Below are 27,170 nucleotides of genomic sequence, written 5' to 3' on the forward strand. Positions count from 1 at the left end.
GCTGAGGCAGTAAAAGTCTATGCAGAATCTCAGGACTCATCTGACTTTTTTGACTAGGACCACCGGAACCTGCCATGGACTTGACGAAAAGGAAATGATGTCGGCCAGCAGCATCTTCTGCACCGCTTGCTGGTTGTGCCCTTTTTCCATAGGGCTCATCCCATATGTGTTTTGGTGCACCTCCCGTGCTGATGTTGTGCTGCAGCAGATGCGTGCATCCCCGGCTGAACACGTCGGAGAATTCGTCGACCAATGAGTGCGGCCGGTGGGTGGCAAATCTGGCCATGGCTCCGCCAGCTGGTCCATCCGCAAGTCGTCCCCCTCTATCCTCGGACTTGTCCATGCTTCCCATGAGCTCTGGCCACTTCCGAGGGATTCCCATTGAAAAGGGACTGACGTGGGCCAGAACCGTTCCCGCCCGCATTGTTGGTTGCTCTGTCCAAGGTGTTCAGCACTTGAATGGACAGATGCTGATTCCCCTGGACAATGGTCTCGGCCCCCACCAGTGCATGGCGATCGGTGATGGGACCGTCACGATGGGGGACCGATATCACGGCGGTCTCAGCAGCTGGGCTGCCGTGAGAATGGAGATAGACTCACTGACCAGAGCCTGCACGTGCTGTACCCACCGGCCAACTCCTTCCGCCTTCAGGAAATGGAGATGCGTTCCCTGGACTTGCATCCGCCAGTTGTCCAGATTGATCTTCATCGGCATTTGCCTCAGAAAGTCCGTCGCCAACAGGCGGGTCATGGACAGTGTTGTGGAGGATGTGTCCTGCTACCGACAGCTGCCCAATCTGTATAGGGGCCTCAACCTGGACCAGGAAGCTCATACTCCCTTCAATGGCCATGACGAACGCCGTCTTGGACCCCTCATTGTGGTGTGGGGTGGGCCCCCATTGCGATGTGGGTTTGGGCCCCCCATGTGATGTGCTGTGGGCCCCCCATGTGGTGCGGGGTAAGGGGTGGGTGGTGGCCCCACACGCCCCAACCGCTCAATCCTCTCTACCCGCCCCACATGCCCCACCCGCCCCAACTGCCCTTTTCGGCCACGTCTGTCTCCGCCGCATTGCTAAGGCTCTGCGGCGTGCCAGGAAGCGCGTGTGCTACCGCCGCCCCGGGGCCATTAGCGATGATGACCCACCAGCATCACCGATAAACAGCGGCATAACCTCTTGCCGCAAAGTCAATACCAGACACCGATGCCACTACTTGTCCCCGACACCACCCCTGACCCAGATGCCGCCTGCAGTGATGGCTCTGGCGCAGCTGCTGGAGATCCGTCCTGAGCTGCCGCATAGACAGTGGGGTAGTTCAGGCCCAGGGGTTTGTATTGCTGGCCCTGGTAGCGCCGTGGTGATGGGCCGACTGCTCCCTCCCATGGTGCCCACCACCTGGCCCACCGGTTGCGCCCAACCAATGTTTATGGGCCTGCAGGATCCGCGCGGCCCACAGTGAGATCCCCTCGTCGGGCGTCACCACCGGCATAACAACGCCGGCATGGCAAGCGTAGGCGGCAAGGTGCTCGACCACAAGGTTCTCGAGTGCCTCGTCAGCAGGCGAGGGAAGGCTCTCCTTGCCAACACCAGCAGTGCACCCCTGTAGGCTAGAGTTTAACTCTCTAGCCTCCACTGGCGATCCTGAAACCGTCTGAAGGCACCCTCGGCAGGTGAGTGGATTTCCCCCAAAGCCTCGTAGGCTGCCTGTAGCATGGTCTTGCTGCGCACGGGAAGGGAAGTGTAAGAGGCGAGCACATCATCATCCAGAACGGATGGCAGCGCTCGTAGCGCCTCTTCGTCGGACCATTCAACTCAGTAGTTTTATTCGTATTTTTGTAAGTGATTTGTTTACCTTTCATATACTTTGCACTCATATCGTGTGTGTATTGTGTTTGTTGTTGTTGTAAGGATCTGACCCCCATGCCCCGACTGGACGTCTGTGAAAACAAATTTAAAGCTCATCAAATTTCCTCTTCCATGCTAAACAAATAATCTGATTCTGACTAATGTCCACCAGTGGTTGAAAGGGGCGTCATTGGCGAACTTCCGTCACACATCACTGTGAAACAACACACAAAGTTACTAACTCGAGCAAGATTAATTTAATTTTAAAAAGTAAAAACCATTAAAAGTCGGCCATCTTCCAAGCAACATACAACATGCATTTTGTTTGACAATTGTTTGTTGAGTAAGAGATAATAGAACGAGAGGTATAAGCATTGTAATCAGGTACAGGCGATATCCCTCGATTCACGAACGTCTTATATTTACGAAATTTCGCGTGAACGCGATTTAGAAATGACAGACGCTGTTTTGTTTTTCGAGTAAAACTAAACCATTTATTTACTATTTTAACCAGGTGTAAGGCCCCACTACTGACCTGGGGTAGCTCTAACCCTCTCCGGTCATTCCAACATGCAGCAATTTGTTTTATTAATAGTTCTTTAAAATATATTGTTATTATTTAATCGTTGTAATATGCACGTTTTTTTATAATTTTATTACACATTTTTTGCATCCTCAAAAGTTACGAAGATGTATTGCATTTTTTTTTTCGATTTGGAATGACTGTCCGATACACCCCCCCCCCCCCCGAAGTTTAAGTATTGAACCAAACGGGTAAAGCCGTTGCGAATTACAACTTTAGTTTTACGCGCGTGAGTCTGTTTTTTAGATGTTCGAGAAACGCATCCCATTCGGTAAATTGAGCGGAACCTTGTAAATGCCATCGGTAAGGGTCACACAAATCTGCTACCCCACCCACCACCCCACCTTGAGTATAGGACTTCCTTTCACCCCCCAATCATCCGCACACTCTCTGAACACCCTACGTGACCTGTTCCCAGTCCAGGTTAAAGACCTTCCCATTCTCTTCTGCCATACAGGATCCACTGTCTAGCTCTATATAAGTGATGGTATATCATTCCCCACTTGGGTAACTGTATGATGAGTCTCTGGGTCTCTGTGTAATGAGTCTTTGAGTCCCGGTGTGATGAGTCTACTTGTTTCTATGTATTTGTACTTTGAACTTCTTTAGCAGCATAACGCAACAATCTAGACGATTTAAACGTTGCACAGCTCCACTGGTGGAAGCGTCGTGAGATAACCGAATGGAAGGGGAAAGTGATTGGACCGAACCCAGGCACGTGGGGGGGGGGGGGGGGTGCGGCTGTGACGTCACGACCTACACCAGAGCCCTGCTGACCACGACGCTGATGGCCACGCCCAGCAGGGCCAGGGTCACGTGAGCTGCGCCCAATGGGCGAGGGGCGGCGTTGACGTTGCAGCCGTCGCTCTGGCAACACGTGGTGAGCACTGTGACTCCGTTGGTGGTGCCGTCGTATTTCTTGACGGCGTCGCATGCAGCCTTGGTCACGCACTGCTTGTTGACGGCGTAGGCTGGGCAGAAGAGAAAGCACGCGGGTCTCATTGTAAGTAAAAAAAGTATGTAATTAAAAACACGTAACAAATATTTGTAATTGTTATTTTACCAGTTGTAAGCCCAGCAGAGCTGCCATGTATCCCTTTTTCAGAAGTGACCTGTACGTGTGTGTTGAACTTCTTTCGTGCCGTACATAGCCTACCGTGCTAATCTGTGGGTGTCTATGTAGCCACCACAGCGGCTAAATTGGGGCTCTGGATGGGTGCAATGGGCTGGTAACCCCTCCAGCGTCAATAAATTACCACTAAACCACGTCTAAAATATATAATTAATAAGCTTGTGCCGGAGGCCCCGAAAGAACAGGCGTCTATGATATCTCCTAGCCAAACCCCATTTGGCGGATCCAAGAGATTGAATCTTTATCCTCGGGGCTCCTTCAGAAACAACGAAAAGCCACTCCGGATGGCCACGTGGAATGTTCGAATGCTCACTGCGGAGGAGAGGCTGCCACTCCTCTGTCGGGAGCTGGACTGGTACTGCCTGGATCTCTGTGGCATTCAGGAGGTCCGGTGGACCGGCTCTGGCTCCTGCCACCATGAGGGGTGGACAGTCCTCTACTCGGAGCAGGAGACTGCCAAACAACAGGGTGTGGCTCTTTTTTTGAACATAATGAAGAGGGCGTGGGAGCGTGGCGGTGAGGTGTGGGAAGCTGTAAGCCCCAGGCTACTTTGGGCTCGCCTTCCCATCAACCGCAGGCGAGGAGTGGTGGTCGTGGTTACTTATGCCCCCACCGAAGACGAACATCCATGGAGGAATGCAGGCAAGGCCGATGAGTCAGATGCCTTCTATGACCTGTCACAGGTGCTGGCTAAAGTGGCCTCGCAATGCCCGAGTTGGTCATGATGCTGGCACCTGGTCTGGAGTGATTCAAAGGCATGGGCCAGATCAGCTCAATAACAACGGTAGGAGGCTGCTAGATTTTAAGCAGCCCATGGGCTTGTAATTACCAACATGCTGTTCTGGTATCGGCGCATCCACACAACATCATGGATGCATGCCGGGTCCAATCAAGAACATATGCTGGACTACATAGTGACGGAACAGCGGATGCGAGCCCATGTTTTTGGCACCAGGACCTACCGTGGAGCTGAACTGCCCTCTGACCATCAACTTGTCATCTGTAAGATGCGCCTGCCATTCTTCCACTCCAGTGGTGGGTGTACACCCAGGACCCAATTTCAACCTAAGGTGGCCTGGTCTCAGCTAGCTGATTAAAGTTGCAAGCGAGAATTTCATCATCGCTTGCGACTGGGGTTGGCATCGTCCCCTACTCCTCCTGATGTCGAGGGTAAATGGACGAGGTTTAGGGCTGTGACTCATGCAGCTGCAATGGCTTCTTTGGGTACGCGGTCCAGACATCCTCAGAGACCCTGGCTGACAGAGGAGGTGTTCAGGATTGTTGAAAAAAAGCGACAGGCCCACTCTAATTGTCTACAGAATTCAACGTCAGAGAATGAAGAGGCTTACCGCAGCCTTTGGTCGGAAGTTGTGGAGAGACGTGAGGCGCTGCAAGGATGGGTGGTGGTCGCAGATTGCTGAGGAAATCGAGTCTGCCTCAATGGCCCGCAATCATAAATCTCTATTTAACTCCATCAAAAAAGTAACCTGCAGCACCACACCTCTTAACATCAGGAAGAGGTTTGCAGATTTCCTGAGCATTTCTGTGAAGTCCTGGGATCGTGGAAATCCTTAGACATGAAAAACATCGTGGGACAAAGTGGGGATGACTCTGCTGAGGCTGCGGTGCCTCAAATATTTGAAGAAGTCACCCCCTGTGAGTGGCTGGCTGAGGTGCCAACTTTTGAGGAAGGCGATCCAGAGTCTGAGACCAGGAAAGGCACCGGGCAGAGATGATCTCCCAAGCGAAATGCTGAGAGAGGGTGGCGTTTGTGCACAGACTGTCCTACATTATAACAGTCTGGACCAGTGGACGGGTTCCGCAGGATTGGAAGGGTGCCCTTGTGGCCCCCCTCTTTAAGAAGGGGGACTGCACAGACTGTAACAACTACAGGGGCATCTCACTCCTCAGTGTGCCGGGAAAGATCCTGGCAGGGATTATTCAACATCGCCTTGCAAGGCCCGCTGAGGAGAGGCTTGCGGAGCCCGAAATGTGGTTTCAGGAAAGGGCGGTCCTGCAAGGATGCCATATTTCTGTCCGTTTACTACAGCAGAGGTGTAAGAAATTCCAACAATACCTACATCTCTGCTTTATTGACCTGGTCAAAACCTATGATACCATCAATAGGCCTGGGCTCTGGGTTGTTCTTCGTGCTTTTGGAGTCCCTAACCATATGCTCACGATCATTAAGGACCTTCATGATGGTGAGCAGGCCCGGGTTAAACTACGTGGCCGGGAGTCGGAGTCATTCCCTGTTCACCTTGGGGTGCGACAGGGATGTCCTCTGGCTCCCACATTATTTATCATCTTTTTCGTTCACGTAGTCCATGAAGCCTTTGATGGCTGTACAAGAGGAGTTTACATACAATGGGAGGCTGATCGATGCCCAGGTGCGGTCGAGGGGTGGCTCCCTATTGGTCAACCATGTTATGTATGCTGATGATGTGGTAATTGCCGCTCACTCAGAGGAGGAGTTGGAGGCGCTGCTGCTGAAACTGGAGCGTGCCACTAAGAGGTGGGGCCTTACCATCAGCCCCACAAAAACTAAGCCCCTGTCTGGGTATTTTGCACCATCGGATACTCCACCCCCACAACTCCCAATCAGTGATGGGGCAGTTGTGGAGAGAGTGGAGAGTTTCCATACCTGGACAGTGTGCTCATGACCTGCTCCGGTGTGACAGCAGAGGTCTCACTCAGAATCAGTCGAGCGGCATTATCTTTTCATCGGTTGCGTAATGCTGTGTGGAAGCTACCTAGTCTGTCGCTCCGCACGAAGCTTCAAGTCTTCTCGGCCACGGTCATTCCATCCCTTCCTTACGCTTACGAAACTTGGACCTCCTAATTGAGCATCTTCGTAGATTGGAAACTATTAGGCTTGCCTGCCTACGATCCATCCTGGGTTTAACCTGCAGGCTGGATTGTGTGAGGAGCTCACAAATCCTTGAAAGATCGGAACAAAGTCCCATCGGTGAGCTGCTCCGGCAGGCAAGACTGCATTGGCTGGGTCATGTAGCCCGCATGCCCAGTCACCGCGTGCCTAAATAGCTATTGTTCGGCCGGATAGAGGGGGCTAAACGGTCGTGGCATGGGCTAGAAAAAAGATGGAGTGACGTGGTACAGGAGGATGTGGAGCTGAGTAGATTTGCCGATTACTGGTAACAGTGGTGTCAATATTGCCCTCTGTGGAAGAGGCTCGTGAAGAACGCTACTGGGCAGTTGGAGGCTGTCACCCTCCAACAACAACGGAGGGCGGAGGAGCGACGCTCACAACAATGAGTGGAGCGCCGGGTGGCTAAAACACAGCAAGTTAGCACAGTAGGGGACACAGGTGGTGCATCAGCTAGTTATCTCAGTCATCGACCTGTTGTACCTGGGTCTGCCCCGTGACCTCCTGCCAGCGGGCGTTCGACACTTCACGTGGCCTCAAGGTGCACATAGCCTGGCACAAGCGTCGTTGTGACGTCAATGGCACTTAGTGGCGAATGGTGGTTGTTTTGTAGATCTCTGTATATGTATGTGTGTATGTTGCACTTCTTTTGCACCATACATAGCCCACCGTGCTAACTGCAGGTGCGCAAGGAAGGGAAACAAACTAGTTTTATGAAATGAGTGTCAATCTAGATGATGATTTAAAATTGCACAGCCCTCAGTGGCTTCCTAATATTGGAAGTAAGAGCGTTCCAGAGAGCCGCAGAAGCAACGCATCCGACAGCGCCGTGTGATGATGCTGTGGCCACCTTTGTTCGACAGCAAGCCAAAAAGCCGCTACCACAAATGGTGGCTATTATCATCGCATGAAAATGTATAGTAGCAGCCGTATACTCAAAAATGTGAAGGGGGAAAAACCGGATGACCCCAGAGAAATATGAACACATTGAGGAAGTCTCCGAATGGGATGCAAAAACCCATGAACTAATCACGTAAATAAACCCATAAACTCATCAGACCCAGAGACCCCATCGACTCATCACACGCAGAGGCCCATAGACGCACTACACAGAGACCCATATAATCACCACCCAGAGACCCCAGAGACTCATCACACACTGAGACCCATAGACTCATCACAAACAGAGGCCCCTTGAATCATCACACACACATAGACCCACAAAGGCATCACACACATAGACCCATAGACTCATCACACAGACACCCACAGACTCATCACACAGAGACCCATTGACTCAACACACAGAGACCCTTAGACTCATCACCATACAGAGACACCATAGACTCATCACCACACAGATACCCCATTAACCCATCACACACAGAGACCCATAGGCTCGCCACGCAGAGACTCCATAGACTCAAAGTACAGAGACCCCATAGACTCATCACCATACAGAGACCCATCGATTCAAAACACAGTGAGGACGGACGCGCGTCTCGTGAGTGCATCATGGGCCTGGGAGTCACTGCTGAACGAAAAGGGTCCACCCCCAACACGCGCTTTTCGAGAATAGCAACGCGCTTACAGGAGCCCTGGTAGCCTAGGATTGTCATGCAGGTGTCGTACGATGCGAGACACGTGGTGGGGCCGCCCGCGTTGCACGCAGCATTGTCGTTGTTCGTGCTGCACGAGTAGCAATCGAGGCTGTGCCCTGTATATTCACAGACACAAGACACAAGAACAACACCGATCATCATCATCATCACGGCAGACGATCATCACCTTCATCATTACGGCAGACGATCATCATCACGGCAGACGATGATCATCATCAAGCCAGACGATCATCATCACGGCAGACGATCATCATCATCACGGCAGACAATCATAATCATCATCATGGCAGACGATCATCACCATCATCATGGCAGACGATCATCATCACGGTAGACGATCATCATCACGGCAGACGATCATCATCATCATCACGGCAGACGATCACCATCATCATCATCACGGCACACGATCATCATCATCACGATAGACGATCATCATCATCACGGCAGACCATCATCATCACGGTAGACGATCACCATCGTTATCACGGCAGACGATCATCATCATCATAACGTTGCTGCACTACGAACCGGGCGACCCAAGTTTGATTCCCGCTCACGGCCACCAACACCGCAGGTGGCGATCATCTGAAGCGGTACCCTGGGGCCTCCTCCCACGAGGTCGACTCGTCCTCAAATGGGTTCCTGGTGCAGTGGTGGTGTGGAGGAAACATCGCCACTGGGGAAACAAAGGCGGCCGGGCGTGGTGCTGGCCACCCACAGCCTCGTATTTCCTTGCCGGCCGTCATAGGTGCTGCTACTCGCTAATGGCGCTTGCCCCAACAATCTGTTCAGGCCAAATGGGGGATGTTTGTCTTTGTACGTGGTGTGTACAGGAGGCTCGTTGAGGACGCCACCACTTTGGAAGCTGGAGGCAGTCGCCCATCCAACATCAAGGGAGGGCTGGTGGAGCGACGCGGGCAGATAAAACTCAGCGAGTTGGCGCAGTTGGGGGGCACAGGTGCTGCATCTGCACAGTCATCTCAGTCGGTCAATGCATGTCAACTGCGGGGTCTGTCCCCGTGACCTCCTCCTCATGCACCTAGCCTGGCACAGTAGTGAACCCATGGCACCGGCAGGGGCTGTCCGTGACCTCCTAGCCTGGCACAGAAGTCAACCTATGGCACCTGCAGGGCCGTCCGTCACCTCCCCCTGCACATAGCCTGGCACAGCAGTCAACCTATGGCACCTGCAGGGTCTGTCCCGCGACCTCTCCCTGCACCTAGCCTGGCACAGCAGTCAGCCCACGGCACCTGCTGGGTCTGACCCGAGACCCCCAGTCATCGAGCCGTCGACACTTCACTTGATAGCCTCAAACTGCACCTAGCCTGGCACAGGCCGCCGTCACCGCCACTTTGTGGCATTTTCGAACACATTTTCGCAACTCGCCGCCTGATGAAGCTGCTGATTGTTGTTGCTGTTGTAGTTGTGGCTGTTTTGGTTGTTGTGGTTGTTGGTGTGGTTGATGAAGACCGTTTGTGTTGCAATCGAAACGTCGTGGGTTTTTTTCTTTAATTATTTTCAATTTATTATTATTATTATTTTATTATTTTTGTATTTTCTTTTTCTATCTATGTTTACGTGAATTCACCGAAAGAACCAAGAGTATGAATTCCTACAGTCACGAAAGTTTTAAGTGGGAAAAAGAAGTCAACTTCTAAAGGGAATGCGAGCGTGCATACGCAGCACCAAACACGCCCAACACACAGGGTGTACCGAATAGGGCTTAACGATTTGGGGAAAATATCTAATTGCGATTTTTCTGACAGATTTATTGCGATTTGATGGAGCTTTAACACATAATACCATCAAAATATGAACTGCTCTGTATATTCTCATGCAAGGATGAGAACTTAAAAGATATTAATTGCTTTCAACATGTATTTATAGAAAAAAATGAAATATAAAAATCAAAAAGAGAACAATTTTTCAAGTTCAATAAATAAAGTTACAATAATAATAAATAAACGAGAAAAATAAGAAAGTAATAGGACTTTTCAAATCGCAAAAAATCGCAGCCTTTGCGATTTGTGATCGCATTGTTTCAAATTGCGATTTTGATTTGAAATCGATTAAACGTTCAGCCCGAGGATTACCGAAACTAAACACACCCAAAACATTAAAACGTCGAATAGCTGTGTGGCTATTGGAAATATTGCAGTGACATCGATGTAAATTATTAAATTATATGCGTTATATTTACTATGTTGTTGTAACTTGTTGTGGATATTTTTTGGGTACTGTTTCTGATATAAGTCATCTACAGCAGCAGGCATGGTCTGGGTCCGGGATCGAACCCACGTGCTCCTGTATACAAGTCGAGGTAGTTAAAATCTACACGGGGAGAGAGACACACAGAGACTCAAAATATACAGCAGCAGGCATTATCAGAGTCCTTGATCGAAGCCATGCTCCTCCTGTATACCAGGCGAAGTAGTTAACATTTCCACAGGGAGAGAGACACGCAGAATCCAAATATACAACAGCAGGCATCGTCAGAGTCCAGAATCGAACCCACGACCTCCTGTATACCAGGCGAGGTAGTTAACATCTCCAGATATCGCAGTATCGGCGTTGCTTTGATGTTGTTGCAACAACAAACAACTCGCCACGCAGAAGTTGTCTCACCTCCGCTCACGAACAGCAACGCCACGAGGAGCAGACCCGGCAGGTAGCAAGTCATGGTTAGAGTCGTGGAGCCTGGCGTTGTGGCGCTTTGGGATGGAAAGTCGGCGAGTTGAGAGAGACAGAGTTGCAGAGTCAGAGAAAGAAAGAGAGAGATATCCCTAGAGCAGTGACTGTGACTGCGTGGTGAACTGGGAGACTTTATAAGCCCCAGAGTATAATGGGATCGGGGAAGACACTCCTACAAACATATTTGCATATCCCATACAAATAGTTACGGGTGGTTTGCAAATATATTTGTCTGAACTCGTTGCTCAACATCAGCAAATGTGGCTGGCACGCGAAGTGGGGTGAGTTGCAAAGAAACAAACGCATCTGCATATACGCACACTCGCACCTGAATGTACACACACACACACCTGTACATACACACAAACACACATGCGCATACACACAACTGTACAAACACATACCTACATATACTCACACCTGCATGTACACACACACCTGCATATATATATTTACACACACAGCTGCATATGCACACACTCACACCTGCATGTACACACATAGACACCTGCATGAACACACACTTGCATATACACTCACACTTGTAAATACACATACCTGTACCTATACATCTTCTTGGTTCTTTCGGTAAAGTCATGTAGAATGGAAATAATAAAAATAATAAAATAAAACATAATGAAATAATTCTCACGACGTTTCGGCCACAACGCAAGCAGCCGTCCTCAGGTGGAGAACAGGTCTGTCGAGAAGACAGAGTCTGAATGCAGGTGTTTCGGCCACAACGCTGCTTGCGTTGTGGCCGAAACGTCTTGAGAATTATTTTATTATGTTTTATTTTTATTATTTTTATTATTTCCATTATACGTGACTTTACCGAATGAACCAAGAAGATGAATCCCTGCAGTCACTAAAGCTTTAAATCGAAATTTGTACCTATACACTCAGACCTGCACGTACACACACACCTGTACATACACACACACCTGTACATATACAAACATAAAGGCAAATATAGCCTTGGCAGACTCTCGGGGCAAGTGATATTATCGAGCACCTATGAAGGCCAGAACGGCACGCAAGGGGGTGGTTGTCCAACCCCACGCTCGGCTGCCTTTGTCTCCCCAGTAGCGATATTTATACATCGCTACAGGTCCACATTTGAGGCTGAGTCAACCTAGGGGAGGTCCTGTACCGGTGTAGATAATTGCCACTGGTGTTGGCCGTGAGCGGGAATCCATCTCGGGACGCCTGGTTCGTAACACAAAGGCCCGTAGACTCACCACACAGAGACCCGTAGACTCACCACACCGAGACCCATAGACTCATCACACAGAGACGCAGAGACGCACGACACAGAGACCCATAAACTCATGAAGCATAGACACATAGACTCCCCACACATAGTCCCATAGACACATCACACAAAGACCCATAGACTCACCACACACAGACCCATAAACTCATAAAGCAGAGAACTATAGCCTCACCACACAGATAAATGTAGACTCATCACATAGAGACCTGTAGACTCATCACACATACCACGGCTGATATTTAAGATCTGTTTCGAGAAGTGAGTTGGTGTGACATCGATGGGAGTGGCATAACTCTGATGGGAAGAGAAGTGAACTAATAAAATGCCGTGCCTGCGGGTTGGCTTTCAAAGGTTTGTGTGTATGTTGACATTTTGCAACGTATGTACGTTTAATGGCCTCGAGGGTGTCACCATGGTGTGGCAACAGTGCCGAGTGAGGAGTGGTACTCTAAGGACGGAGCCCGGGTGTCACTGAGAGAGAGGTCGCGTGAGGACGTTTACCCCGAGGTGAACCCGAGAGGGCACGTGACCGGACGAGAGGGTGCAGGTGGACCCTCAGTTGGGGGTCAGAGGATCACGTGACGGGGACCCAGAGTCCCCACGAGGGTTTGGGAAGGGGGGCGTGGCCAAGGGCAGGAGCCCGGCCACGCCAGAGCAGTTATAAGTTCAAGTTCATTTTATTAGTTCATTTTATTCATTAGGTATAGCGCGGTCCCGAGAGGGATCCCGGGGGTTCGACTCTGGGAATGATGTTGCCCAACGACTCACCACACAGAGACCCATATACGGTACTAACCACACAGATACGCATAGACACACCACGCAGATACCCATAGACTCATCACACAGAGACCCATAAATTCATCACGCAGAGACCCATAGACTCTTCACGCAGAGACCCGTAGACTCATCACACAGATCCATAAACACACCACACCATAAACTTATATTGCAGAGAACCACAGACTCACCACACAGAGACCCCTAGTTTCACCAGCCAGATACCCATAGACACACAATGCAGAGATCCATATACTCATCACATAGAGCCAATGTATTCGGCGAAGAACGGGATGAATATATTGACATCGTCCATGTATATTAGGCATGTAAACCATTGTAGGACTGCTAAGGCCAACTAAATTTTGAACTGAAAGATTGCCGATGCAATCTGAAGGCCCATACAATGGTATACGTGACTATTATACCAGACAATAAATCCCGCGTACTGAAGAATTTTTCTCCCGCCAATGCGTCAGGTGCATAATGTATGCACGGTAGGATATATGCGTCAGCAAGCATAACGGTGCTGAGGCAGTGGAAGTCTACACAGAATCTCAGTGACTCACCTGACTTTTTTACTCGGACCACCGGAGCCTGCCATGGACTTGACGAAGGGGAAATTACGTCGGCCTGCAGCATCTCCTGCACCGCTTGCTGGTTGTGCCCTTTTTCCATCGGGCTAATCCCATATGTGTTTTGGTGCAGGGGTGGGGCACCCCCCGTGCTGATGTTGTGCTGCAGCAGATGCGTGCGTCCCCAGCTGAACACGTCGGAGAACTCGCGGACCAATGAGTGCAGCCAGTGGGCGGCTAATCTGGCCATGGCTCCGCCAGCTGGTCCATCCACGCGTCGTCCCCTCTGTCCTCGGACTTGCCAACGCTTCCCACGAGCTCTGGCCATGTCCCAGAGACTCCTATTGACAAGCGACTGACATGGGCCAAAACCATTCCCGCCCGCATTGTCGGTTTCCCTGTCCGAGGTGTTCAGGACTTGAATGAACAGATGCTGATTCCCCTGGACACAATCGTCTCGGCCCGCACCATTGTGTGGCGATCCGTGGCGGCTTGCGCTGGAGACACCAGGATGGGGGAGTCCGGCTGGGACCGTCACGATGGGGGACCAATATCGCAGCGGTCTCAGCATCTGGGCTACCGTGGGAATGGAGACAGACTCACTGACCAGAGCCTGCACGTGCTGTACCCACCTGCCAACTCCTTCCACCTTCAGGAAATTGAGATGTGTTCCCTGGACTTCCATCTGACCATTGTCCAGATCGATTTTCATTTGCCTCAGAAAGTCCGTCACCAACAGGCGGGGCACGGGCAACGTTGTGGTAACAAGGATGGGTCCTGCTACCGACAACTGCCCAATTTGTATAGGGGCTTCAACTTGGCCCAGGGAGCCCATACTCCCTCCGTTGGCCACGAAGAACGTCGTCTTGGACCCCTCGTTGTGGTGCGGGGTGGGCCTCCCATGTGATGTGGGTTGGAGCCCACCATGTGGTGTGGTGTGCGCCCCCAATTTTGGTGCGGGATGGACCCCTGATTGTGGTGCAGGGTGGGCTCCCCATTGTGGTGCGGGGTGGGCCCCCCATTTGATGTGGGGTGGGCCCCACATATGATGTGGGGTGGGTCTCCCATGTGGTGTGGGCCCCCCATTGTGGTACAGGGTGTGGGTGCCCCACCAGCCCCACCCGCCCAAACCGCCCCACCCGCCCAAACCGCGCCACCCACCCCACCCACCCCACCCGCCCCACCCGCCCCACCTGCCCTTTTCAGGCCACGTCTCGCGCCACCACATTTGCGAGGGCGCGGCGGTGCGCGAGAAGGCCCTCCGGCGTGCCAGTGAGCATGTGTGCTATTGCCGCACCGGGGGCATTGGCCCTGGCTACCCACCGCCGTTCCCGATAAACAGCGTCGACACTTCCCGTGGCGAAGTCCTCACCGGGTCCCGACGTCACCCCCGGCCCAAACGCCACCACCCGCCCCAACGCAACCTCGGGACCCGACTCCACCCCCGGCTGCGATGCCACCCGCAGCGATGGCTCCGACTCAGCTGCTGGAGGTCCGTCCTGAGCTGCCGCGTAGACAGCACGCTGGCGGCGGTTCAGGCCTGGCGGTTTGTGTCGCTGGCCCTGGTAGCGCCGTGGTAATGGGCCGACTGCTCCCTCCCGCGGTGCCGACCACCTGGCCCACCAGTCGCGCCCAACTCATGGCCTGTTTATGGGCCTGCAGCATCCAGGCGGCCAACAGTGAGATTCCCTCGTCCGGCGTCACCACCGGCATAACAACTCTGGTGCAACAAGCGTAGGCGGCAAGGTGCTCGACCACGAAGTTGTCGAGTGCCTCGTTGGCCAGGCGAGGGAAGGCTCTCCTTGCCAACACCAGCAGTGCACCCCTGTAGGCTAGAGTTTAACTCTCTAGCCCCCCAATGGCGGGCCTGAAACCGTCTGAAGGTGCCCTCGTAGGCTGCCTGTAGCGTGGTCTTGCTGCATGCAAGAAGGGAGGTGTAAGAGGCGAGCACATCATCCAGAACGGATGGCAGTGCTCGTAGCGCCTCTTCCTCCGACCATTCGACTCAGTAGTTTTATTCGTATTTTTGTAAGTGATTTGTTTACCTTTGCTATACTTTGCACTCATATCGTGTGTGTGTTGTGTTTGTTGTTGTTGTAAGGATCTGACCCCCATGCCCCGACTGGACATCTGGGAAAAACACATTTAATGCTCATCAAATTTCCTCCTCCATGCTAAATAAATAATCTGATTCTGACTGATTTCCACCAGTGGTTGAAAGGGGCGTCATTGGTGAACTTTCGTCACACATCACTGTGAAATAACACACAAAGTTACCAACTCGAGCAAGATTAATTTAATTTCAAAAAGTAAAAACCATTAAAAGTCGCTCATCTTCCAAACAACATACCGCATGCATTTTGTTTGACAATTGTGTGTTGAGTAAGAGATAATAGAACGAGAGGTAGAAGCATTGTACTCAGGTACAGGCGATATCCCTCGATTCACGAACGTTTCGATTTACGAAGTTTTGCGTGAACGCGATTTAGAAATGACAGACTGCTGTTTTGTTTTTCGAGTAAAACGAAACCATTTATTTAATATTTTAACCAGGTGTAAGGCCCCACTACTGACCTGGGGTAGCTCTCACCATCTCCGGTCATTCCAACATGCAGCAATTTGTTTTTTTAATAGTTCTTTCAAATGTATTGTTATTATTAAATTGTTGTAATATTCAGGTTTTTTAAAATAATGTTATTACACTTTTTTTGCATCCTAAAAAGTGGCAAAGATGTATTGCAATTTTTTTTTCCCGAGTTGGAATGACTGTCCGATACAATTCCCACAAGTTTTAGTATTAAACCAAATGGGTAAAGCCATTGCGAATTACAAATTTAGTTTTACGCGCGTGAGTCTGTTTTTAAATCCTTTATATTAAGTTCACTTGCTTGCTTGCTTGCGTGCTTGCGTGCTTGCTTGCTTGCTTACGACCGTGCAAATCTTTAGGTCGTTTTTTAACCCACTTCCCGTGATCCAATCGAGCTGACATTTTGCACACAGACTCATTGTGCGTGACAATACATTTTCGTGAAAAAAAAATTCCAAAATTTTACACTGTTTAGGGAATTTTTTTAAAATTATTTATATACCAATTGCTTAATGGTGGCAGACAATCATCTGACCCATAGGTGGCAGCCATCTCAAGCCAGAGGACGAGAAGACTCTCGCCGCCCGTTTCATGATGACGCAAATGTTGACTAACCACATGGCATGAAATCCCTGCTCCCACGCTGTACAATGGAGACTATTTATAGAGCAGTTAAATTGAAGCCGCCAGGTTCTTGAAAGTGGTAAAACGGGTCAACGCTAGTGCCCTCGGGAATATACGGGCATGTCAAGAGGTGATCTTACATATAAAGGATTTATAGTGAAAAACTTTGTTTTTACGGGTTAATTTTTTTAGATGTTCGAGAAGCGCATCCCATTCGGCAAATCGAGTGGAACCTTGCACATGCCATTGGTAAGGGTCACACAAATCTGCTACCCCACCCACCACCCCACCCTTGAGTATAGGATTTCCTTTCACCCCCCAATCATCCGCACACGCTCTGAACACCCTGCATGACCTGTTCCCAGTCCAGGTTAAAAACCTTTCCATTCTCCTCTGCCATACAGAATCAACTGTCTGGCTCTCGATAAATGATGGTATATCATTCCCCACTTGGGTATCTGTGTATTGAGTCTATGGGTCTCTGTATGATGAGTCTATGGGTCTCTATGTGGTGAGTCTATGGGTATCTGCGTGACGAGTCTACTTGTCTCTATGTATGTACAAACGTACGTTGAACTTATTTAGCAGCGTATCGCAACAATCTAGACCAGGGGTCGGCAACCTACGGCTCCGGAGCCGCATGCGGCTCTTTACGGGCTGCTTCTTGACGATATGTACGTATGTACAGTATGTACTCAGATGCATTGCGGCTCTTGAAATACTGAATTTTGTACCGAATTGGAAAGAAATGGCTCTTCTTGTTATTTTGGTTGCCGACCCCTGATCTAGACGATTTAAACGTTGCACAGCTCCCCTAGTGGAAGCGTTGTGAGACAACCGAGTGGAAGGGGAAAGTGATTGGACCGAACCCAGGCACGTGGGGGCGGGGGAGGGGCGGCTGTGACGTCACGACCTACACCAGAGCCCTGCTGACCACGACGCTGGTGGCCACGCCCAGCAGGGCCAGGGTCACGTGAGCTGCGCCTAGCTGGCGAGGAGCGGCGTTGTAGTTGCAGCCATCCCACTGGCAGCACGTGATAATCGCGTGTCCGTTGGAGATGACGTCCATTATGTCGAGGGCTTTGCATTCGGCCATGTTGTAGCACTTCTTGGTGATGAAGAAGGCTGGGCGGAAGAGAAAGCACGCGCGTTTCATTGTAAGTAAAAAATATATAATTAAAAACACGTAGAAAACTATTTTTATTTGTTATTTTACCAGGTGCAAGCCCCGCTGAGCTGCAATGTAGCCCTTTTTCATAAGTGACCTCTTAAGTGTGTGTACTTATTTCGTACCGTATGTAGCCATCCGTTCTAATCTGGTGGGTCTCTGTAGTTCTTTATGGGTGTGTGTGGGTCTCTGTATATGTTTGTGTGTGTTAAGCTTCTTTCGTGCCGTATGTAGCCATCCGTTCTAATATGTGGATGTCTGTACGTCTCTATGGATGTGTGTGGGTCTCTGTATATATATGTGTGTGTTAAGCTTCTTTCGTGCCGTATGTAGCCATCCGTTCTAATATGTGGATGTCTGTACGTCTCTATGGATGTGTGTGGGTCTCTATATGTTTGTGTATGTTGAACTTCTTTCGTGCCGTATGTAGCCATCCGTTCTAATATGTGTGTGTCTGTACGTCTATATGGGTGTGTGTGGGTCTCTGTATATGTATGTGTATGTTGAACGTCTTTCGCACCGGATGTAGCCATTCATTGTAATCTGTGGGTCTCTGTAGGTCTTTATGGGTGTGTGTGGGTCTCTGTATATGTTTGTGTGTGTATGTTGAACTTCTTTCGCACCGTATGTAGCCATTCGTTGTAATCTGTGGGTCTCTGTAGTTCTTTATGGGTGTGTGTGGGTCTCTGTATATGTGTGTGTGTATGTTTAAATTCCTTCGCACTGTACATCGACCACCGTGCTAATTGCAGGTGCGTGGGGAAGGAAAACAAACTAAAAAACAATAATCTGTTTAAGAAATGAGTGTCAATTTAGATGAACATTTAAAAGTGAATAGCTCCCAGTTGCTTCCTATTATTGGAAGGAAGAGCGTTCCAGATGGCTGCTGAACCAGCGCATCTGAAAGCGCCGTGCGATGATGCAGTGGCCATCTTTGTTCGACAGCAAGCCAAAAAGCCGCTACCACAAACGGTGGCTGATATTGTCACCATTGTCATTGCGTGAAAATGTATAGCAGCAGCCGAATACTCAGAACGCCATAACGTCAATTCTAAAATGTGGAGGGGGAAAAACCGGAGGACCCCCGAGAAATATCAACACATTGGGGACGAGTCTCTGATTGGGATGCAGAAACCCATGAACTCATCACGTAAATAAACTCATAGACTCATCAGACACAGAAACCCCATAGACTAAAATTGTATTTAAAACTTTCGTGACTGCAGGAATTCATATTTTTTGGTTCTTTCGGTAAAGTCACATAGATATAAAACAACAAAATAAAAATGTAAATCTTCTTGGTTCTTTCGGTAAAGTGACGTAGAATGGAAATAATAAAATTATTATAAAACGTATAAAAATAGTATTTTATTATGGTAATAAAATAATAAATTATGTTAATAAAATAATAAACATAATAAAATATTATTTTATTATGTTTTATTTTTATTATTTTATTATTTCCATTCTACGTGACTTTACCGAAAGAACCAAGAAGATAAATCCCTGCAGTCACGAAAGCTTTAAATCGAAAAAAAAAATGTTAAGTAAAAAAAACTCACGACGTGTTGATCACAACACAAGCAGTTATCATCACGCGGAGAGAAAAGGGGGGCAAGCCTTCAACTGCAGCTGTTTATAAAGGCTTGAAATGGGCATAGCCCAAGTGTCAGAAGGAGTGGTGACAAGTGCTGCGGCGCAGCATGAACGAACGACCTAGTGCATAGCGGCAAGCTCAGCTGGCCGCTCAGCAGCATGGGTGGGGGCAGCCAATGCTAATTTTCTCTCCGCCTGATGACGACTGCTCAATCAATCAATTTCGTGTAAGCCAGCCGCATTAAAATTATGATCAGCTACGGCAGAAGTATTGGTCCCACCGTGTTTGAAATATGCCTTATGTTCACGAACACGGTCCGAGACATGTCGCTTATTTTCCCCAATGTAACTGCTGCCGCAGATACAGCTTAGTTTGTAGACACCGGGATATTATATGTCAGGAATCTTGTCCATCACAGATGGGATCAGATCACGGATTTTATGTACTGTGTTCAATCGGACCTGGATCTTGTGTTTGTTCATGATTTTGGAAATCCTTTTGGTTACCCGTGCTATGTATGGGAAGGTGATGGTTTTGATTGTATCTTCAGATGATTCCTTCCTCACGGTTGGGGTGATGGCTTTGCGGATTGTGGAGTCAGAATATTAATTCGCCTTGGGAGCTTGGTGTACTTATTTGAGTTCACTGGTTAGGTGTTCATAGTTGGAAATACATGAAAGAAGACGGTTATAAACTCAGCAATCATTGGAAAAATGTCATCAACCACTTTTGGTCATGACATCATTGGTAATTTCTTGTCAACCTCCCCCATCAAAAATGTGGATGTGTGGAGCGAGGTGCAATGCCCCCCATCTCTACCCCCTCTCTCCCCCTATCTCTCCCCCCCCTCTTTCTCCCCCTAGCTCTGCCCCCCTTTCTCTTCCCCTTTGTCTTATCTTGCATTAGCATTGGCTGCCCCGCCCATGCTGCTGACACACTTGGACTGCGCCGCTCAGCACCAGCTCGTCCATTCATGCTGCCCCACAGCACTTGTCCCCACTCCTTCTGACACTTGGGCTACGCCAATTTAAAGCCTTTATAAACAGTTGCAGTTGGAAGCTTGGCCCCCTTTTCTCTCCGCCTGATGACTATCGCTTGTGTTGCGATCGAAACGTTGTGAGTTTTATTTTTATTTATTTTGTTGTTTTCCATCTACGTGACTTTAACGAAAGAACCAGAGAATATGAACCCCGTAGACTCATCACACAGAGACCCATAGACTCACCACACAGAGACCCATAGACTCACCATACAGAGACCCATAGACTCAATCACACACATAGACCCATAGACTCGCCACACCAGAGACCCCATAGACTCAAAACACAGTGAGGGCGGACATGCGTCTTGCGAGTGCATTATGTGCCTGGGACTCACTGCTGAACGCAAGGGGTCCACCCCCAACCCGCGCTTTGCGAGAATAAACGACGCACTTACTGGAGCCCTCGTAGGCGACTATTGACCCGCAGGCGTTATGCGAGCTGTCGGAACACTGAATTGGGCCGCCCTCGTTGCACACCGTATTGTTGGAGGTCGGCCTGCATGAGTAGCATTTTATGCTGTGCCCTGTATATAATCACAGACGCAAGACACAAGAACAATACCGATCATCATGATCATCATGGCAGTCGATCATCATGGCAGACAATCATCATTATCATCACGGCAGACGACCATCATCATCATCACAGTAGACGATCATCATCACGGCAGACGATCATCATCACGGCAGACGATAATCATCATTATGGCAGATGATTATCATCATCACGGCAGATGATAATCATCATCACGGCAGACGATAATCATCATCACGGCAGACGATCATCATCACGGCAGACGCTAATCATCATAACGGCAGATGATTATCATCATCACGGCAGATGATAATCATCACGATAATCATCATCACGGTAGACGATCATCATCACGGCAGATGATTATCATCATCACGGCAGATGATTATCATCACCAAGGCAGACGATAATCATCATCACGGCAGATGATTATCATCATCACGGCAGACGATAATCATCACGGCAAACGATAATCATCATCACGGTAGACGATCATCATCACGGCAGATGATTATCATCATCACGGCAGATGATTATCATCACCAAGGCAGACGATAATCATCATCACGGCAGATCATTATAATCTTCACAGGCAGACGATCATCATCATCATCATAACGCTGCTGCACTACCAACCGGGCGACCTGAGTTAGATTCCCGCTCACGGCCACCAACACCACAGGTGGCGGTTATCTGAAGCGGGACCCTGGGGCCTCCTCCCACGAGGTCGACTCGTTCTCAAATGGGTAACCTGATGCAATGGTGGTGTAGAGGAAACATCGCCACTGAGGAGACAAGGGTGGCCGGGCGTGGTGCTGGCCAACCACCGCCTCGTGTGTCAATGCCGGGCTTCGTAGGCGCTGCTACTCGCTAATAGCGCTTGCCTCAACAGCCTGTTCAGGCGAAACGGAGGATGTTTGACTTTGTACGGGATATGTGCAGGGTTTATGTAGGAGTCTCGTGAAGGATGCTCCCACTTTGGTAGTTGGAGGCAGTCGCCCATTGACAACAATGGAGGGCAGGTGGAGCGACGCTCACAACGACGAGCAGAGCGCCGGGCAGATAAAACGCAGCGGGTTGACACAATTGGGGGGTACAGGTGGTGCATCTGTACAGTCATCTCTGTCAGTCAACGCATGTTTAATGACATTGAATGAGATTGGTAGACAATGGAATTAGGGGTAGCAGCCCGTTCTACCAGTTGGACCCGTGGGCCACGCCCGGAGCGTTCTGGGGGATCCAGAAGGGTGCGTGGCCGAGGGCGGAGCCTGGCCACGTTGGGGAGAATAAAAGGTGAGCTCCGACTCACAGTCGGGGCTTCTGCCAACGGGAATGGAACTCATCATGCTGCTGTCGTCGTGGTCTTCGCCTATTCAAGCTGTGGTTCTAGAAGCATGTTGGCTGTCCCGACCCGGCATGGAGTTATCCCCTTTGGCCTCCTACTAGTGTCTCTTAATTAGTACACTACACATGTCACCTGCATGGTCTGTCCTGTGACCTCCCACTGCACCTAGCCTGGCACAGCAGTCAACACATGGCACATGCAGGGTCTGTCCCCGTGACCTCCTCCTCATGAACATAGCCTGGCACAGTAGTCAACCCATGGCACCTGCTGGGTCTGTCCCGTGACCTCCCCATGCATCTAGCCTGGCACAGCAGTGAACCCATGGCCCATGCAGTGTCTGTCCCGTCACCTCCTCCTGCAACTAGTCTGGCACAGCAGTCAACCCACAGCACCTGCTGGGTCTGACCCGAGACCTCCAGTCAGCAAGCCTTTGACACTTCACGTGATAGCCTCAAAGTGCACCTAGCCTGGCACAGACCGCCATCACCGCCATTTAGTGGCATTAGCGAACACTGAGCTACACACGTGTAGTGTCGTGAATACAGCCACAGTACTGGAGGACCGGACGGGTGCCCCGATTGGACGAGCTAAGGGCACGTGACTGGAAGTTGTGTCTCGATTGGAGGAGTTAAGGACACGTGGCCAGAAGCGGGGGCGCCGTCCTTGATACAGCAAGGGCCGGGGCCGGGGCCAACGGATTAAAGGGGAGCCCGTTTCGACGATCAAGCTAAAACACACGCGCGCATAGTGAACGGCCTAGGACAAGTTAGCCACACTTAGCAACAGAATCCGGTGTACAGTGAATTGTTTTCAAGTTCAAGTTCATTTATTAGGTATAGCCCTGTGAGCCATTCGGCTCTTGAATCGGGTGCAACCGCAACAAACAAAAAACAAAAACATCTTAAAGTGAATATGTGACTAAGTGCAAACAGAAATTCCAAGAAAAGACGGCAAAATATTGCAGAAAAAAACACTGTACACCAACGCTGTGTGCTAAAATCCCAGTGGGATGCAAGTCAAACAACAACAACAACCATAAGACAACTTAGATTAAGGCCATCAGTCTAACTCTGTACTACAACAAACAAACATGGCTAAACCAATACACTAAACACGTTGCCTATTACAACGGTGTGTGTGTGCCTCAGTCGACATACACGACACATGTAGCCTCAGTGGCGCCTTACCCCTGGTACAATGAAAAAATATAGTGAGTGAAGTTAATATGAAAAAATGTAAAAATAAAAACGGACCGAGAAACCGCGGAGTCAAGACGAAACACAATTGATGAATGTTTCAACGCTTCGACTTGCAGTCTTTAACGAAAAGAGAAGTCCTAAACTTAATTTCAAGAGGTAATGCGAGCGTGCATACGCAGAACCAAACAAGTCCAACACACAGGGTGCACCGAAACTAAACACCCCGAAAAATTAAAACGTCAAATAACTGTGTCGATATTGGAGATACTGCGACAACGTCGATGTAAATTATATGCGTTCGATTTACTACGTAGTTGTAACTAATATTGATTGGGTACTTTCTGATTCTAATATAATGACAAGTCTGGTCATGTACAGCAGCAGGCATCGGCAGGGTCAGGGATCGAACCCACGTGCTCCTGTATACAAGTCAAAGTGGTTAACATCTCCACGGAGAGAGAGAGACACACACAGAGACTCCAAATATACAGCAGCAGGCATCGTCAGGGTCCGGGATCGAACCCACGACCTCCTGTATACCAGGCGAGGTAGTTAACATCTCCACAGGGAGAGAGACACGCAGAATCCAACGAAACAACAGCAGACATCGTCAAGAGTCCAGAATCAAACCCACGACCTCCTGTATACCAGGCGAGGTAGTTAATATCCCCACAGGGAGAGAGACACGCAGAATCCAAATATACAACAGCAGGCATCGTCAGGGTCCAGATCGAACCCACGACCTCCTGTATACCAGACGAGGTAGTTAACATCTCTATGTATTGCAGTATCAACGTTGATGTGGTGTGGCAACAACCTCAACTCGCCACTCAAAAGTTTTCCCACCTCCGCTTACGAACAGCAACGACACGAGGAGCAGACCAAGCAGGTGGCAAGTCATGGTTAGAGTCGTGGAGCCTGGAGTTGTGGCGCTTTGGGATGGAAAGTCGGCGAGTTGAGAGAGACAGAGTTACAGAGTCAGAGAGAGAGAGATATATCCCTGGAGCGGTGACTGCGTCTGCGTGGTGAACTGTGAGACTTTATAAGCCCCAGAGATTAATGAGATCAGGGAAGACACTCCTACAAACTCATTAGCATACGGCCTACAAACAGTTGGAGGTGGTATGCAAATATATTTATCGGAGCTCGTTGTTCAATCGCCGCAAATTTGTCTGGCACACGAAGTGGAGTGTGGTGGGTGCGGTGGGTGGCTATCGCCACGCGCTCACGGCCGCCTTTATCTCTCCCCACCATTCGGCTCTTGAATCGGGTGCAACCGCAACAAACAAAAAAACTAAAACATGAACAACAAAACATCTTAAAGTGACTGTGCAAAAAGAAAATCCAAGAAAAGACAGCAAATTATTGCAGAAAAAGCACCGTACACCAACACTGTGCAAAAATCCCAGTGGGATGCAAGTCAACAACAACCACAAGACAACTTAGATTAAGGCCATCAGTCTAACTCTGTACTACAACAAACAAACATGACTCACACCTGAATGCACACAAACCTGTACATATACCCACACACACCTGCATGTAAACACACCTGCATATACACTCACACATGCATGTTCACACACGTGTACATACAAACACTCACACACACGTACATACATATGTTGCGTTGTAGACGGAGGTACTCGGAGACGGAGGTTGAGTTAGGGGCTTCCGCCAGGGTTTATTAACACTTATCACTATCCCTGGTTCCCTCTTTACCCCTTCCACTATCCCCGTTTTTCCAGTGACCCCGCTTACGTCACGGGGTCTCCCTTAAGTACCCTCGGAGGGGTGACGTCACGTGCACTGCTCAGCGCGTGCGACCCCACGTCCCGTGAGGTCACCGCACCGGACAGCGCACACGACGCCACCACTCTCCTCTACTCCTCTACACATACAAGCACCTGTATGTGCACACACCTGCATATTCTCACACTTGCATGTACGCACACACACGCATATATACACAATCACACCTGTACATATCCACACACTAAGACAAATACAAAGATGCCTCTATAGTCTTAACATACTGTAGGGGCAAGTGCTGTTAGCGAGCACCTATGAATGCCGGGACGGTACACGAGGGGGTGGGTGGCCAGCACCATGCCCGACCGCCTTTGTTTCCCCTGTCGCGATGTTTACACACCGCACCAGGTGCTCATTTGAGCCTGAGTCGACCTAGGGGAGGCCCAGGACAGATTCAGATAATCGTCACTGGTGTTGGCCATGAGCAGTAATCGAACCCGGGTCGCCAGGTTGATAGCGCACACACTCATACATGCATGAGCACACACCTACGTATACACTTATACCTGAATAAAAACACACGCCTGCACATACACAAACACCTGCAAAAACAAACACTCCTGCATGTACACATACCTGTACATATACACACACCTCTTCATACACACACCTGTACATACACGTACACCTGTTAATACACACGTACCTACATATACACACCTGCATGTACACACACTCACACTTGCATGTACACACGCACACTTACATATGCACACACACACCTGCATATACACGCAAAACACACCAACATATACAACAACCGCCATTCGCCACTAAGTGGCGGTGACGTCACCACGACGCTTGTGCCAGGCTATGTGCACCTTGAGGCCACGTGAAGTGTCAAACGCCCGCTGGCAGGAGGTCACGGGGCAGACCCAGGTGCCACGGGTCGACTGACTGAGATGGCTGGCTGATGCACCGCCTGTGCCCCCTACTGTGACTACTTGCTGTGTTTTAGCCACCCGGCGCTCTGCTCGTTGTTGTGAGCATCGCTCCTCCGCCCTCCGTTGTTGTTGGAGGGCGACTGCCTCCTCCGCAGAGGCTGATCTTGACACCACTGGTACCAGTCATCGGCAAGTCCACTCAGCTCCACATCCTCCTGTACCACATCACTCCATCTCTTTTCTAGCCCGTACTATGCCCGTTTAGCCCCCTCGATCCAGCCGAACAAAAGCTGTTTAGGCATGCGGTAATTGGGCATGCGGGCTACATGGCCCAGCCAACGCAGCCTTGCCTGCCAAACGAGCTCACCGATGGGACATAGTCCAGGATGAGTTTGAGGTGCTGCTGCTGAAACTGGAGTGTGCCACTAAGAGGTGGGGCCTTACCATCAGCCCCACCAAAACTAAGCACCTGCCTGGGTATTTTGTACCATCGGACACTCCCCTCCCACAACTCCCAATCGGTGATGGGGCAGTTGTGGAGAGAGTGGAGAGTTCCCCATACCTGGGCAGTGTGCTCATGATCGGCTCCGGTTTAACAGCAGAGGTCTCACTCCGAATCAGTCGAGTGGCATTTATTTTATTCGGTTGCGTAACGCTGTGTGCAAGCTACCTGGTCTATTGCTCCGCACGAAGCTTCGGGTCTTCTCGGCCACAGTCATTCCCTCCCTAGATATACACACACACTCACACCTGCATGTACACACACCTGCATATACACACTTACATGTAAACACACACTTGTACATAAACACACACACACACATGTATATACACCAACCTGTACAGGGTGCCACATGTCGGCCTGAAGGGGTAATTGTGGTTATGGGCATGTTACGTAATGTCGAATTATGAGTTGGGCGTATCTGGGATAAAGGTGAAAGGCGGAGTCAGTCCAGAAGCTCCGGGAACCTGCTCATAGGATGT

General features: G+C 49.8%; 3 protein-coding genes across 3 annotated transcripts in view; 1 reads left to right on the plus strand and 2 right to left on the minus strand.

Annotated features, from left to right (window-relative positions):
- Positions 1 to 27,170, plus strand: part of LOC133339158 (uncharacterized) — a 175,430-nt gene that overhangs the window by 60,477 nt on the left and 87,783 nt on the right. The window lies entirely within an intron of this gene.
- Positions 2,087 to 10,879, minus strand: LOC133339091 (lymphocyte antigen 6E-like). The gene is made up of 3 exons (XM_061547209.1): positions 10,697 to 10,879; positions 8,038 to 8,163; positions 2,087 to 3,398 (listed from the first exon to the last, which is right to left on the minus strand). Exons 1-3 carry the CDS (start codon positions 10,749 to 10,751, stop codon positions 3,184 to 3,186), a joined length of 396 nt encoding a protein of 131 aa, XP_061403193.1. The 5' UTR covers positions 10,752 to 10,879; the 3' UTR covers positions 2,087 to 3,183.
- On the minus strand, positions 15,785 to 24,481 carry LOC133339067 (CD59 glycoprotein-like). Its single transcript, XM_061547189.1, has 3 exons — positions 24,337 to 24,481; positions 20,807 to 20,935; positions 15,785 to 17,729 (listed from the first exon to the last, which is right to left on the minus strand). Exons 1-3 carry the CDS (start codon positions 24,389 to 24,391, stop codon positions 17,518 to 17,520), a joined length of 396 nt encoding a protein of 131 aa, XP_061403173.1. The 5' UTR covers positions 24,392 to 24,481; the 3' UTR covers positions 15,785 to 17,517.

The sequence above is a fragment of the Lethenteron reissneri genome, unplaced genomic scaffold (genome assembly GCF_015708825.2).
Source record: "Lethenteron reissneri isolate LAM-NWPU_2019-01 unplaced genomic scaffold, ASM1570882v1 scaffold_1640, whole genome shotgun sequence".
NCBI classification, from domain to species: Eukaryota; Metazoa; Chordata; class Hyperoartia; order Petromyzontiformes; family Petromyzontidae; genus Lethenteron; species Lethenteron reissneri.